The sequence below is a fragment of the Sturnira hondurensis genome, unplaced genomic scaffold, assembly GCF_014824575.4.
Source record: "Sturnira hondurensis isolate 20B ecotype Veracruz unplaced genomic scaffold, ASM1482457v3 Scaffold0017436, whole genome shotgun sequence".
In the NCBI taxonomy this organism is placed as follows: domain Eukaryota; kingdom Metazoa; phylum Chordata; class Mammalia; order Chiroptera; family Phyllostomidae; genus Sturnira; species Sturnira hondurensis.
This window is the reverse complement of record NW_028090067.1, coordinates 12,195,413-12,207,606: the sequence shown is the minus strand read 5'-3', so window position 1 is coordinate 12,207,606 and position 12,194 is coordinate 12,195,413. Positions and strand designations below refer to the sequence as shown.

The 12,194-nt window shown below is 38.2% G+C and overlaps 1 protein-coding gene across 6 annotated transcripts in view; it reads right to left on the bottom strand.

Moving 5' to 3' along the window:
* RIC8B (RIC8 guanine nucleotide exchange factor B) overlaps positions 1-12,194 on the bottom strand; it is a 100,353-nt gene that overhangs the window by 46,048 nt on the left and 42,111 nt on the right. For all 6 annotated transcript variants that reach the window (XR_005069739.1, XR_005069741.1, XR_005069740.1 and 3 more), the window contains exon 4: positions 7,333-7,427. Coding sequence is in view for 3 of the 6 variants with exons in the window: in XM_037068422.1 (XP_036924317.1) it covers positions 7,333-7,427 (95 nt within the window). In the remaining 3 variants the exon portion in view is untranslated. The remainder of the gene's footprint in view (positions 1-7,332; positions 7,428-12,194) is intronic.

Genomic DNA, 12,194 nt, shown 5'->3' with positions numbered 1-12,194 from the left:
CAGACCCACAGCTGTTAACAAATCTTCCTGGTCAAACATAGTTCTTTATGTTTGGGCATCACATATCTTTTTTCATGGCTGCAAAATCTACTTAAATGAACCTTAATATTTCCCCAAGATTTTCAGGTATAAATACCTAAATTCATTTCCATCTCAGTCAATTCAGTAATTATTTATTAATTACGTATGCTAGGTATTGCTTCAGGCAGGTATTATGAAGAAAATCCCTACCCTTATGGAGCTCATTTTCCAGTATGGAGAAAACAGTCAATGAAAAGTAAATAAAACAAATACTGAATAGAAGGTGATTAAGTGGTCTGGGAGGAAAACCCAGGAGGGTAAGATGGCCAGGACACATGGGCTGTAATTTTGAATAGGGTGGTTAGGGAAGGCTTCACTGAGATGCTGCCATTTAAGCAAAGATTCAAAGGAAGTTAGGGAGTCAGCCTTGTGCTCCCTGGGTAAAGAGCTTTCCAGAAAGAAGAGCAAGAAGCAGAGGCCCCAGGGCTAGAGCAGTGGCACGCCTGAGGTGCAAAGAGTTCGGTGTGGTCGAACTACCACAGACAGGAAGAAGCAGACAGAAGACCAAATAGATAACAGGGGGTCACATTGGCCTTGCAGGCTTTTATAACTTTAGTTTCTATTACAAGTGAAATGGGGAACCACTGAAGGGGTCTGCACGGTGACATACTCTTCTAACTTAGGTTGCGAACAGGGCAGGATATCAAAGCTGAGGAAGACCAGTTAGGGAGTTTCTCTCGTAATTCAGGTGAGTGCACAGAAGAATAACAGTGAAATGGTTAGACTTGGATACATTCTGAAGGATTTCCTGACAGGCTAATGCAGGGTGGGAGAATCCAAGGTTCTAGCTTTAGCAAATGGAAAGCTGGAGTTACCACAATCCGAAATGGGAAATACTGTAGGAGAAAACAGCTTTTTAGGGGAAGGTTAAGTTGAATTTTGAATATATTCAATTTGGGATGTCTATTAGACTTCCTAGTGGAGGTGTTAGTAGGAAGTTAGTTATGGAGTCTGGAGTTCAGGGAGAGAGATCTGGATTAGAGATATAAATTGAGGAGTCATTAGCATGTAGATGCTATTTAAAGATAGACGATTGGATTAGATCTGTAAGGGAGTGAGTGTGGACTGGAAAACTACGAGGGCTGAGCCTGGCTGGAGCACTAGATCATACAGAACCTGAGGACTAGAGGAAGAAATTACAACTAGTGAGGTAGGAGGAAAACCCAGATAGTATGGTATCCTGGAAAAAAGTATGTAAGTAAGTCTAAAGTCACCTGTGACAAATATGAACAGATTAAGTAAAATGACAACCGAGGAATGTTCACTCGATTTAGCATCACAGAAGTCACTAGGGACCTCAGTAATAGCCATTCTAGTGCAATACTGGTGGGACTAAAGCCTGAGTAGAATGTATTCAAGAGGGGATAACAGAATCAGACAGCCAACACCTAGAGGAGTTTTCTGCAAAGGGCAAGAGAAGACTGGAGCGGTAGCAGATAGGGAAGTGTCAAGAAAACCTGGACCTGAGTTATGGCGAGAAAGACCCCTGAATGCTGCTCTCAGCAAAGCATAATACTTTAAACCCATAGTCACCTGGTCATTATTCTCTATTCCTGTATTTGTGTACGATTTCTCTTGCCTAGAACATTCTCGTTCTTTAAGACTAGCACAAAACTCAACATTTGTTCATTCTCTGAAAATATTTACTATGCCTTGTGCTAGGTGCTAAATATACAAAAATAAAGAAAATACATTCCTTTTCCTAAGGAAAGGCAGCATAACATAAAGCCATAACATTCAGCCCAGAGAAATGGGCTGAATTCCAGGTTGCCTCTTAGTAAAGTGTGCCCTACACAAATTACATGACCTCTTTTGGGCCTTGGTGTCCTTATCTCTAAAGTAAAAGAAATGTTTATCCCACCAGGGTGAGGTGAGGATTTAGTGGGGGGAAAAAGCATGTAGAGCACTCTGCCTGGTGCATAGTAGGGGACTATTAAGGAGCTTTTGACTGGTGGACATGTTGCACTACAGGAGGAAAGTGCAAAATCTGGAAGAATGAGAGAATACGGTGTCTGTGTGGAACTGAAAACAGGCCCATAAGTCTAGGTAAGGCAAAGAACAAGGCCTTCAGCGAGGGACCTTAGTAGGCAACAAGACCAGAAAGACCAGAAAGGGGTATATGTGTGTGAACTGGGGTGGGGAGATTCTGAAGTACTGCCATGATGAGGTATATGTTAAACTATATGAGTTACTGATGCCCTTACATCAGAGTTGTGCTGGCAACGGAGTAGATGCAAAAGCCAGGGAAACAGATTTCCCAGATGAAACTGCAGATCATTAATAAATGCATAGTGACAAAAGAAATTTGCTCTTAATTGTAAAGACACAGGGGAGCCATGAGAGAATTCTAAGCAGAGATTTGCTTTTTGAAAAACAGCTCTGCGTGCAGTGAAGAGGATGAACCAAGCTGACAGGTTAGGTAAAAATTTCCACAGGACTCGGCAGCCTGAGTTTAAAAGTAGAGAAAGAAGGTAGTCTGACAGATCTAGGCTTGGGTGCTTGAAGGCTAGCAGGTTGAAATGATGAACCAATGCTTTAGAATACAGAGGAAAGGAAGTAAACCCACACAGGGATAGAGGAGAAAAAGGAATCCCCAGGGAGCCAGAGGCCGGAAGGAAGATGGGGAATAGGTACAGTATGAATGAGGAAGAGCTCCTTCATCATGGTAGACCATAGTGAGTCTGCCTTTCAATTCTACTGCAATTACTATTTCAATAATTAATTCACTGGGAGACAACTTGAAAACTGCCTTGTAATATCTCTTCTATTCTTGTCCTGAATTGTTATTTAACTTTTCATAATATTTATGTCCTGTCTCTCCATTTAGACTCTATGCTCCTCAAGTACGCACTGTGGAATTGAGTCCTTTAAGCAGCTAGCCTGATGCTGTTCAGCCCTAGTTCAGAAAATATCTGTTCACCTAGATAACTGTTATTTACAGTGAAAGCCAGGTTAAAAAACTAAGAATTTTAATGCTAACAACAAAAATAAACCCTCCTTCCCCGACCTTTCTGGACAAACTCTCCTTTTTCATGTCTAACACAACAGTCACCAAAACACTTGCACTTATTTACTTACGAGTCTGTTTTACTTACTCCCCAGGGAGGCGTGGGGAACAAAGATTGTACTATATGCATCTTTGTTGCCCCAGCACTCAACTTAGTGCCTAATACATAGTAAGTGTTCAGTTAACAAATACAAGCCAAAATGAAATCATCTAATTTTCAAACATATATTAAGTCTGTTGTGTGTAAGTTACTATGCTTAGCCAATGTTATAGTGCTAATTACTTTGCAATATATAAGGATATCAAATCAACACGCTATACACCTTAAACTTATACAACTTTACATGTCAATTACATCTCAATACAGCTGGGGGGGAAAAAGGCATTATGCTTAGCACTGTAATGACATGTCATTAGGTACCAAACTGTCCCCTTCAATATAGGACAAATATGAATTGGTCTAAACAAAGAAACAACAAAAAAAGTAGGAGGTAAATACGTTTTAAATACATTAGCTCTTTTGGGTGAGGAAAAAAATACTCTGTAGGTGTTGATGTGCTGAGTGAAGGAAATTAGATGGAGAGGCTAAAAGATGTTAAATCAGACCTGGCCCTCTCCTTTTTAATTCTTTCCAGTGTATATGACATTCCCATCTTCCCCCTTCTCTCTGAAACAAAACCACAACCACATGCAACTTTTGGGGGGCTAAGTGTCAATGCATAAGCTTATTGAATATGGACAAGAGGGCTAAAAATACTTTCAGGCAGATAGAAGAGATGAACAGAATTAGGCTGTCCTTTAATGCAGCAAAGAAGATGGTTCATACCAACCATTTACTTGTTACCATAAGTACAGACAAAAGAAAATGAAATACCACAAATATGATAAAAACGAAAATGTTGATTAGTGAAAATTAAGGTCAAGTCAACTGTCATTGTGAGCTAACTCATTTTATTCCTATGTGTATGTCTTCTCCATTTGTCTGGGGGGCGGGGAAACACTGTCTTACTGAGACAACAGCTGCCAAGCCATTTTTTTCCTCACTTAACTCCTACAGCACCTTTATAGGCTACATACATGCATGTATCACTGGACATATATGGCTTGAGAAAAACAGATTAACAGAAAATATTTCTCTATACAATCCCAAGATAAACACAGAAATAAATTCCAAAACAAAATATCAAAATCAAGAAACAATGTTTAAAAAGAGATCTGGAACTGAATACTGGGTCTCAAAAGCAACATGCTTGTTATAAACAATAGCAGTCGGGGTAGCAGTGTTACGGAGGCAGCTGCAGCAGCTCCCCCAGTTCCTGAGAGCTCACTCAGTGCCAGGGATAGGGTGCTTCATTAATTTCTCATTTAATCATTACTGTAATCCTTTGAGTTTCATTATGAGAGTCATACACTATACTGTCCAGGTTTACCTATTTCATTACATTTTTCTTTAAAACAAATCAGTGTTTAAGAATGGAATGAGATGTTCCTCTAGAACACTCTGACATTTTTTCTTAAACTTACGTCTTACACACACAAACTGTTTTCAGGGTCACTACAAACGAGAATATATAGTAGATACTACAATTCTAGTAAGGTTACTATAAAATAGCCCTCTGGGGTCAATGCAGTTTTCTCTATATTAAATAGATTAGCCTAGATTCACTGCTGCTCAAAAGATACTAATCACTGTAATTCTGATTAAAGGGATAGGCAGGGCCATGCCAGATAAACTGTCAAGTCAATAGCAACCTCAGTCTTCCAGGAAAGCCTTTGAGAATTCTACTCACAAATCCTATCTGTGACTCTAAGGAAAGCCCTTTTTATTTAGAGTAGCTAGTAGTTTATTAAAGCAACTTTTAAGATAAAAGCAAATTGAAGAAAAATATCTTTAAATTTTATTTAAGAAAAGATAATATTTAAAGAAAAATAAAGAAACCTGGTTACTTTTTTAAAAGTCTGATGTTTAAACCTCTATAGTTTTGCTTTATTTTGAAGGACACCAAGTGCCGTTAAAATATTAAATTCATTCTTCAGAGAAATCCTTAGCAATGCTTTTACAACCAGTGTAATAATTACTTTTCATCCACTTTGTGGATATGAATATTCTCACATCTTTATATGAATGTTCTTTAACGTGTGGTATTTGTTTTCCTCAGCCCCCCAAATCAATTTATTCCTGGGCTTATAAACCACATTTTCTTTGAGTATATAAATTTCTAGCGCCTCTTGATTATGAAAAAATTACAGTAAAACAAAATGCTCAATAAAATCTTTTTAAAGGATATGATTTATTGCAGTTATTGCACAATGATTTATTGCACAGTCCTAAGAAAATTAAAGAAACCCTTGATCTGCAGCTGCATAAAAAATTATTTTTTAATTGTAAAAAAAACAATCTTTTGAAGACTTGCAGAGTATATAATATAAAGATACCCACCAATAAACTGATTGCAATATCAAATAATAAACTGCTAATCACAACAAAAATAATATGGATTTGCTTAAAAAATAACAAGTATGTTTCATTTTATGCTGTTTCTATAGTTTTATGTAAGCCATATTTTAGAAAACAGAGTATTATAAATGTTCAAAAGGAAATTTCTATTATTAAGATCCCAATTTTTAATTTGTTTGTAAAGCAGTGGTAATGCCAAAGTTACTTTTTTTAAGATTTAAATTTATTTGACTTGTTTAAAATGCCACTTGTATTCTTATAAAGCTCCATGAGCAGTCATGTTAAAATGAGAAATCTTATTACTGTAAACTGGATCTCAAATAGAAAATAAGAGAGGACTAACCCTGGCTGGGTAGCTCAGTTAGTTAGAGTGCTATCCTGATATTCCAAGGTTGTAGGGTCCATCCCTGATCAAGGCACATGCAAAACTCAATCCGTGAATACATAAATAAGTGGAACAACAAATGAGTGTTTCTCTCTCCCCCTCTTCCTCTCATTCTCCTCCTCTAAAAAATCAATAATAAATATTTTTTAAAAAGAATGAGAAATATGCATTAATACTTAATTCAGCTGTTCTCAGAGAATGATAAATTTTAGTAGTAGTCCACTGAAACTCTAACAAATCAGTCATAAAACTTTTTTTATAGTAACTTTTTTGGGGGAACCCCAAAAACCAGAACTTATTTATAAAAAGTTGTGTATTTATTTTTACATGTTTAAACTTCAGTCACCTTCAAAGTATTCTCCATTTGATGCAATACACTTATTGAGACTTTTTTCCCAGTGCTCAAAACAGTTTTTGAATTTGTCGATTTTGATGCCTTTGAGTGCTTTTGCTGTTTTTTGTTTCAATTCTTCCATATTGGCAAAATGATTCCCTTTTGAGGGCTTTTTTTAATTGGGGAAACAACAACAATAAAAAAAGTTGCTTGGGAGAGATTGGGTGAATAGGGAGGGTGGGGCACAAGGGTCAGGCCATTTTTGGTCAAAAACTGCTGAACATTCACTGTGGTGTGGGCAGGTGGACTTATAAATCACCTGTCATAACATGGGCAAACGCCATAAAGGAGTCTTCAAAAAAAAAAAAATGCACTGAGGCCAAATGCAGCCTCTCACAGCAATGCCAGCTGGTACACTGATACAGATGAATTCCTGGAACACTCACCTAGCAGGGTAAGCCTGTACTACAGAAGGCCCACCCTCCAGGGGATAATTCCTGTTTTTCTTAGCTACCCCCCCCCTCATATTAATACTTCAGACTGTGATCCAGTTCTTATAAGTTTGTAAAATTTAATGAATACTACTTAAGATATATTTTCTTGGTAAATAGTCTTAAAGGAAATTAGTGAGCATATTAGTTTAAGTGTAGTAATTAAAAGCAGCGTTCAAACCCAAGCTCTTTTACTTATTAGGGCTATGAGACCTTTGAGAAATTGCTTGATCTGTTGAGGTGAAAAACAGTAGGACCTATCTCATAAGGCCATGTGATGATTAAATGGAGTTAATTTTTGTAAAGAACTTAACATAATACTATGCACAGTATTCAATAGCTGTGTGCTTTTATCACAGTTGTTCTGGGATCTCCTGTTGGGGTTCAATTTATAAGTCAAAGGTGAGAGAATGAAAATTTCTCATCAGAGCACAGTAATGATATCTAACAAACCAGTTACCTGATTAACTATAATATTTTCACTTCCTTGTGCTTATAACCATTAAAATTAGATGCCTAAAAACCATAAGAACTGATTATGTCTTTCATCGAGATATCAACAGAGAGGCTACCTACCTGTGCAGCTCTTCAGTTTTGTCTTCAGTTGGACCTACAATTAGTAAACAATGGCGAAGGACAGCTGCCATGACACGGAACTGATGAGAGTCACTCTGGGGCAAATAAAAAAGAGGGGAGGAAGAATTGGATATTGAATGCCTTAATGAAGGAGTCTGGTACATCACCACATTCCTCAGAGTCATCTTATGACCTATCTGCCCTTCAAAACAGTCATGCATAGACATAAATGGAGAGGTATGGTCATTGTCTCAACAGCTACAGCCACCTCCAGAAATGGCTTTCAATGAAACCAGAAGTCGTTGATCTAACCCCTCCCTTAAGGGCACTTCAGGCGAAAAGAGACATGGTCAGCATCCATACATTACCTATTCTGTTTTACCTTAATATCAATTCAGCTAGGGATCTTTTTCATTTCCAGAAAGCCTAGCTTCTTTTGTTCAATAGCATACTGTTCCAGTTTACTAATCACCATAAAAGTTCATACATATGTAATGCTATCAGGTATTTTAGGAACAAGTTGTACATCCTCAATAAAAATGTCTCATCTCTTAACTTTTCAAAGCAATGGATTAAAATGTATAATCCATCAACTTCATTTTAATGAATCTTCTTAATCTCCTAGTTCTTCCAAATCTTGCTCTTAAGTTTCCCCAGTTACCAGCAAGTGATGAAAACCAGTGATCTGAGTTTAATCTATTTTTCCAATGTTTACTCATTAGTCGTGGTATTAAACAGAGAGTTAGCGGGAAGAAGGCAAACAGTAGGAAATAAGCTAAGCTTTGAATAATCACTTGGTTTAACTCCTTATTTTTAGTGAGATTTTGGATCACTACAATTTCTTTTTATCTGCATCAAGGTCATATGTCTCTTCTTCCAGAATTTTAGTAATTAAGAAGACATATAAATTAGAATTGTGATAAAGATTCCAGATATGCTGTACTTCAGAAAGGCTCCAATTACTTCAAAAGCTATTAATTAAAAAAAAAAAACACTTCAGTACATATATAATTGATTTCAAGTCTATATAAAGTAAAATATATTCACATATTATATACATATATCCTATATTCAGATATGTAACTCAGCCCTTCTAGGAAGAAGATATCTCTTACAAACCTAACAAACAACAGGGCACACTTTCATTACTCATGATGCAGATGACAATATTATATACAGCACTATCTTGGGTGGACGTGGAGGAGATGAAGGCCTTGGTGGCATAACAGAAGAAGTGCTGTGCTTGGAGTCAGGAGTGTGGCTGTGACCTTCAGGCAAATCATACTGCTTCTCTGGGCCAAAGTTTCCCCACATGCATCCCCCAAAACATGAGACTGTTGGGGTTATAAAAGGATTAAATGAAAGAAGATGATATACATGAAAGTGTTCAGTACTTTCAACGAAACATTTAAAGGTGAAGAGCAAAAATGAGGGAGGAAGGAAACAAAAGGTGAGACTGGTAGAGCTGGAATGAGTGATTATGAACCAACTGTGTCTTGGGGGGGGTGGGGAAGAGTAAAGGGAAGGACCGGTGGAATGACAGAGCCATGAAGACTGGCAGGGTTGGAATGAATGCTGTCCCTTTTGCCATCCATCTTCAAATGCTTGAATCAAAATTCTCTAACATGTAAATATACTTTTACTTATCCCAAATTATGCTAATCACACTGAAATTCATGCAAAACTCATCCATTAACTCTTAATCATATTTTCCTTGGTTTTGAAAATTAAATGGGAATGCACCTTCTTTTAAACTAGATTTTTCTTTATCCTAGATACCACAACTGTTCTCATGCTGATATTGACAGGCCTCTTGCAAAACTATCCAGTTTGGAGGCTTCTGGCCAAGATGAACATGTTCACCTCCTCACACAACCACAAGAAGGATAACAAACAACCTAAAAACAAAAGACAACCAGAACTGACAAAGAATTGAACTGTATGGAAGTTGGACAACCAAGGATTTAGACAAGAAACATTCATCTGGATGTGTAGGAGGGACGGAGGGACGTGGTATGGCATGGCGAAGCACCTACAAGCAGCAGCCCACAAAACAGGAGGTCCCACATTAACGTGCAGTGGATAAAAACAGGGAGGGACAACTTCGGAGCTAGCAATCCCAGCCCCAGGCCAGCTGCACAGCCCAAGGTTCTAGTGGTGGAAGAATAAAGCCTCATAACCTCTGGCTGTAAACCAGTGGGGGTTGGTGCGGTGGAAGAAACTGTTGGTCTCTCAGGAGAGTGTGTGTAAAGAGCCCATAGGGTCCTAGGATGTCTGCAAACCCACCCACTCTGGGAATCAGCAACAGGGCAGCAATCACAAGGATACCAGACACATATGGGACATGAGGAAAGTGACTGGAGACAGGATGAGAGCCAAACAAACTTCACTGGTTCCCTCTCTGACCCCTCCATCACATATAGCACCACAAAGTGATGAAGTGGACTGCCCTGCCCTGGTGAATACCTAAGGCTCTGCCCCATACAACATAACAGTTGTGCTGAGTATGGGAATCAAAGGAGCTCTAATTCTACCTAATACACAGAAACACAGAGAGGCTGCCAAAATGAAGAGATAGGGGGCTAAGGCCCAAATGAATGAATGGATCAAAAATCCAGAAAAAGAACTAAGCAAGAGGGAGATAGCCAACCTATTAGATGCAGAGTTTAAGGCACTGGTGATCAGGATGCTCAGAGAAATGATTCAGTACAGCCTTAAAATAAAGGAAGACGTGAAGGCTATCCAAAATGAAATAAAGAAAAATATACAGGGAACCAACAGTGAAGGGAAGGAAGCCAGGATTCAAATTAATGATTTGGAGCAAAAGGAAGAAATAAACAGTCAACTGGAACAGAAAGAAGAAACAAGAATTCAAAAAAACGAGAAGAGGCTTAGGAACCTCTGGGTCAACTTTAAACGTACCAACATCTGAGTCACAGAGGTGCTAGAAGGAGACAAGACATTGAAAACTTGTTTGAAATAAAAATGAAAGAAAACTCCCCCACATTGGTGCAGGATATAGACATGCAAGTTCAGGAAGCTAAGAGAATCCCAAACAAGTTGGACTCAAGGATGAACATACCAAGCTACATCATAATTAAAATGCCAAAGGTTAAAGATAAAGAATCTTAAAAGCTTCCAGAGAAGAGAGTTACCTACAACGGGGTTCCCATAAGACCATTACCTGATTTCTCAGAAGAAACTTTGCAGGCAAGAAGTAAATATTCAAAGAGATGAAAAGCAAGGACCTACAATCTAGATTACTCTGTCCAGCAAAGCTATCATATACAGTTGATGGGCAGATAAAGTGCTTCCCAGATAAGGTAAAGGTAAAAGAGTTTATCATCACCAAGCCCTTGTATGAAATGTTGAAGGAACTTATCTAAGAAAAAGATGATTAAAACTATGAAGAGTAAAGTGATAACAGCTCACAACTATCAACAATGGAATCTTTAAAAAAAAACCAAAAAAAACAACCAAACTGAACAAGCAACTAAACAGAAGCAGAGTCATAGAGATGAAGATCACATAGAGGGTTGTTATTGGGTAGGTGGAGGGGAGAAAAGTTACGAGAAATAAGAAACACAGGCCCTGGCTGGTACAGCTCAGTAGACTGAGCACAGGCCTGAGAACCAGAGGATTGTGGTCTGACTCCCAATCAGGGCACATGCCTGGGTTGCAGGCCAGTTCCCAGGAGGGGACCCAGGAGAGGCAACCACACAATGATATTCTCTTCCTCTTTCCTTCCCTTCCCCTCTAAAGATAAATAAATAAAATCTTAAAAAAAAAAGAAACATAGTTTGTGGGTACAGAATAGAAGAAACAGAATAGACGATGGGGGGCGGGGGATTGGGAATAGTATGTGAAATGGAAAAGCCAAAGAACTCATATATAAGACCCATGGACTTGAACTAAGAGGGGGACTGTTGGAGGGAATGGGAGTACCAGGTGGAGGGGCCAGGTGGAGGGGGGCCAAGGAGGAAAAACAGGACAACTGTAATAGCATAATAGTTAATAAAAAAAACTATCCATTTTGGTCTTTCCATTATTTGTGACTATAAACCTCAAATCCTACTTCCCTCTATCCCATTTCTTCCTGTCCCCATTTTCATAACACTAATTCCCAAGTTATACCCTAATGTTTGCAATACTCTTTTACCAAAAATCCACTAAATTCTATTCTCTACTCGAAATAACTACTGAAATCCTGACTTTTGCCTCCACTCTTGGCATCAGATTTCTTTTCATCCTCTAGGTCTCAGCTAAAATATCTTCTCAGAGAGGCCCCTTCTCTGACCACCTTATCTACATAGATTCTTTCCTTCATTATTCTCTATCACTACATCTTGTTAGGACTTCTTCCATGAAATCAGAATTTGTAATTCCACATTTGTTCATATACTTGCATATACACTGCATTCTCCACTAACCTATTACGTTCATAAGTTTAGAGGGCATCTATATAATAGGTATTCAATCATTTTTAATGTAAAAGGTAAAACAAACAATAAATGCCTAAATCATTTAGATCAGTGCCTAATAATATGCCTAAATCAGCTATATCAATTTTCACAAAATGAGCATATCCATAAAATTAGCACCAAAATGAGGCAATGCCAAGATCAAGAACCCTGGAATTCCCTCATGGTCCTTTCAAATGACAATCCCCTACTCCTCAAGGGTAATCCCAATGTCTAACACCACAGTTTAGTAGTTTTTATTGTCGCTAAACTTTATATGAATGAAATCATTCATATAAATGGTTGTGAAATTCCACCTTGTTGTGTACAGGTGTAGTTTGTTCACTTGCATTGCTTGAAAGTAGTGCTATTCACAGTGCAGCTTGTGAACCAGTGTCTGTC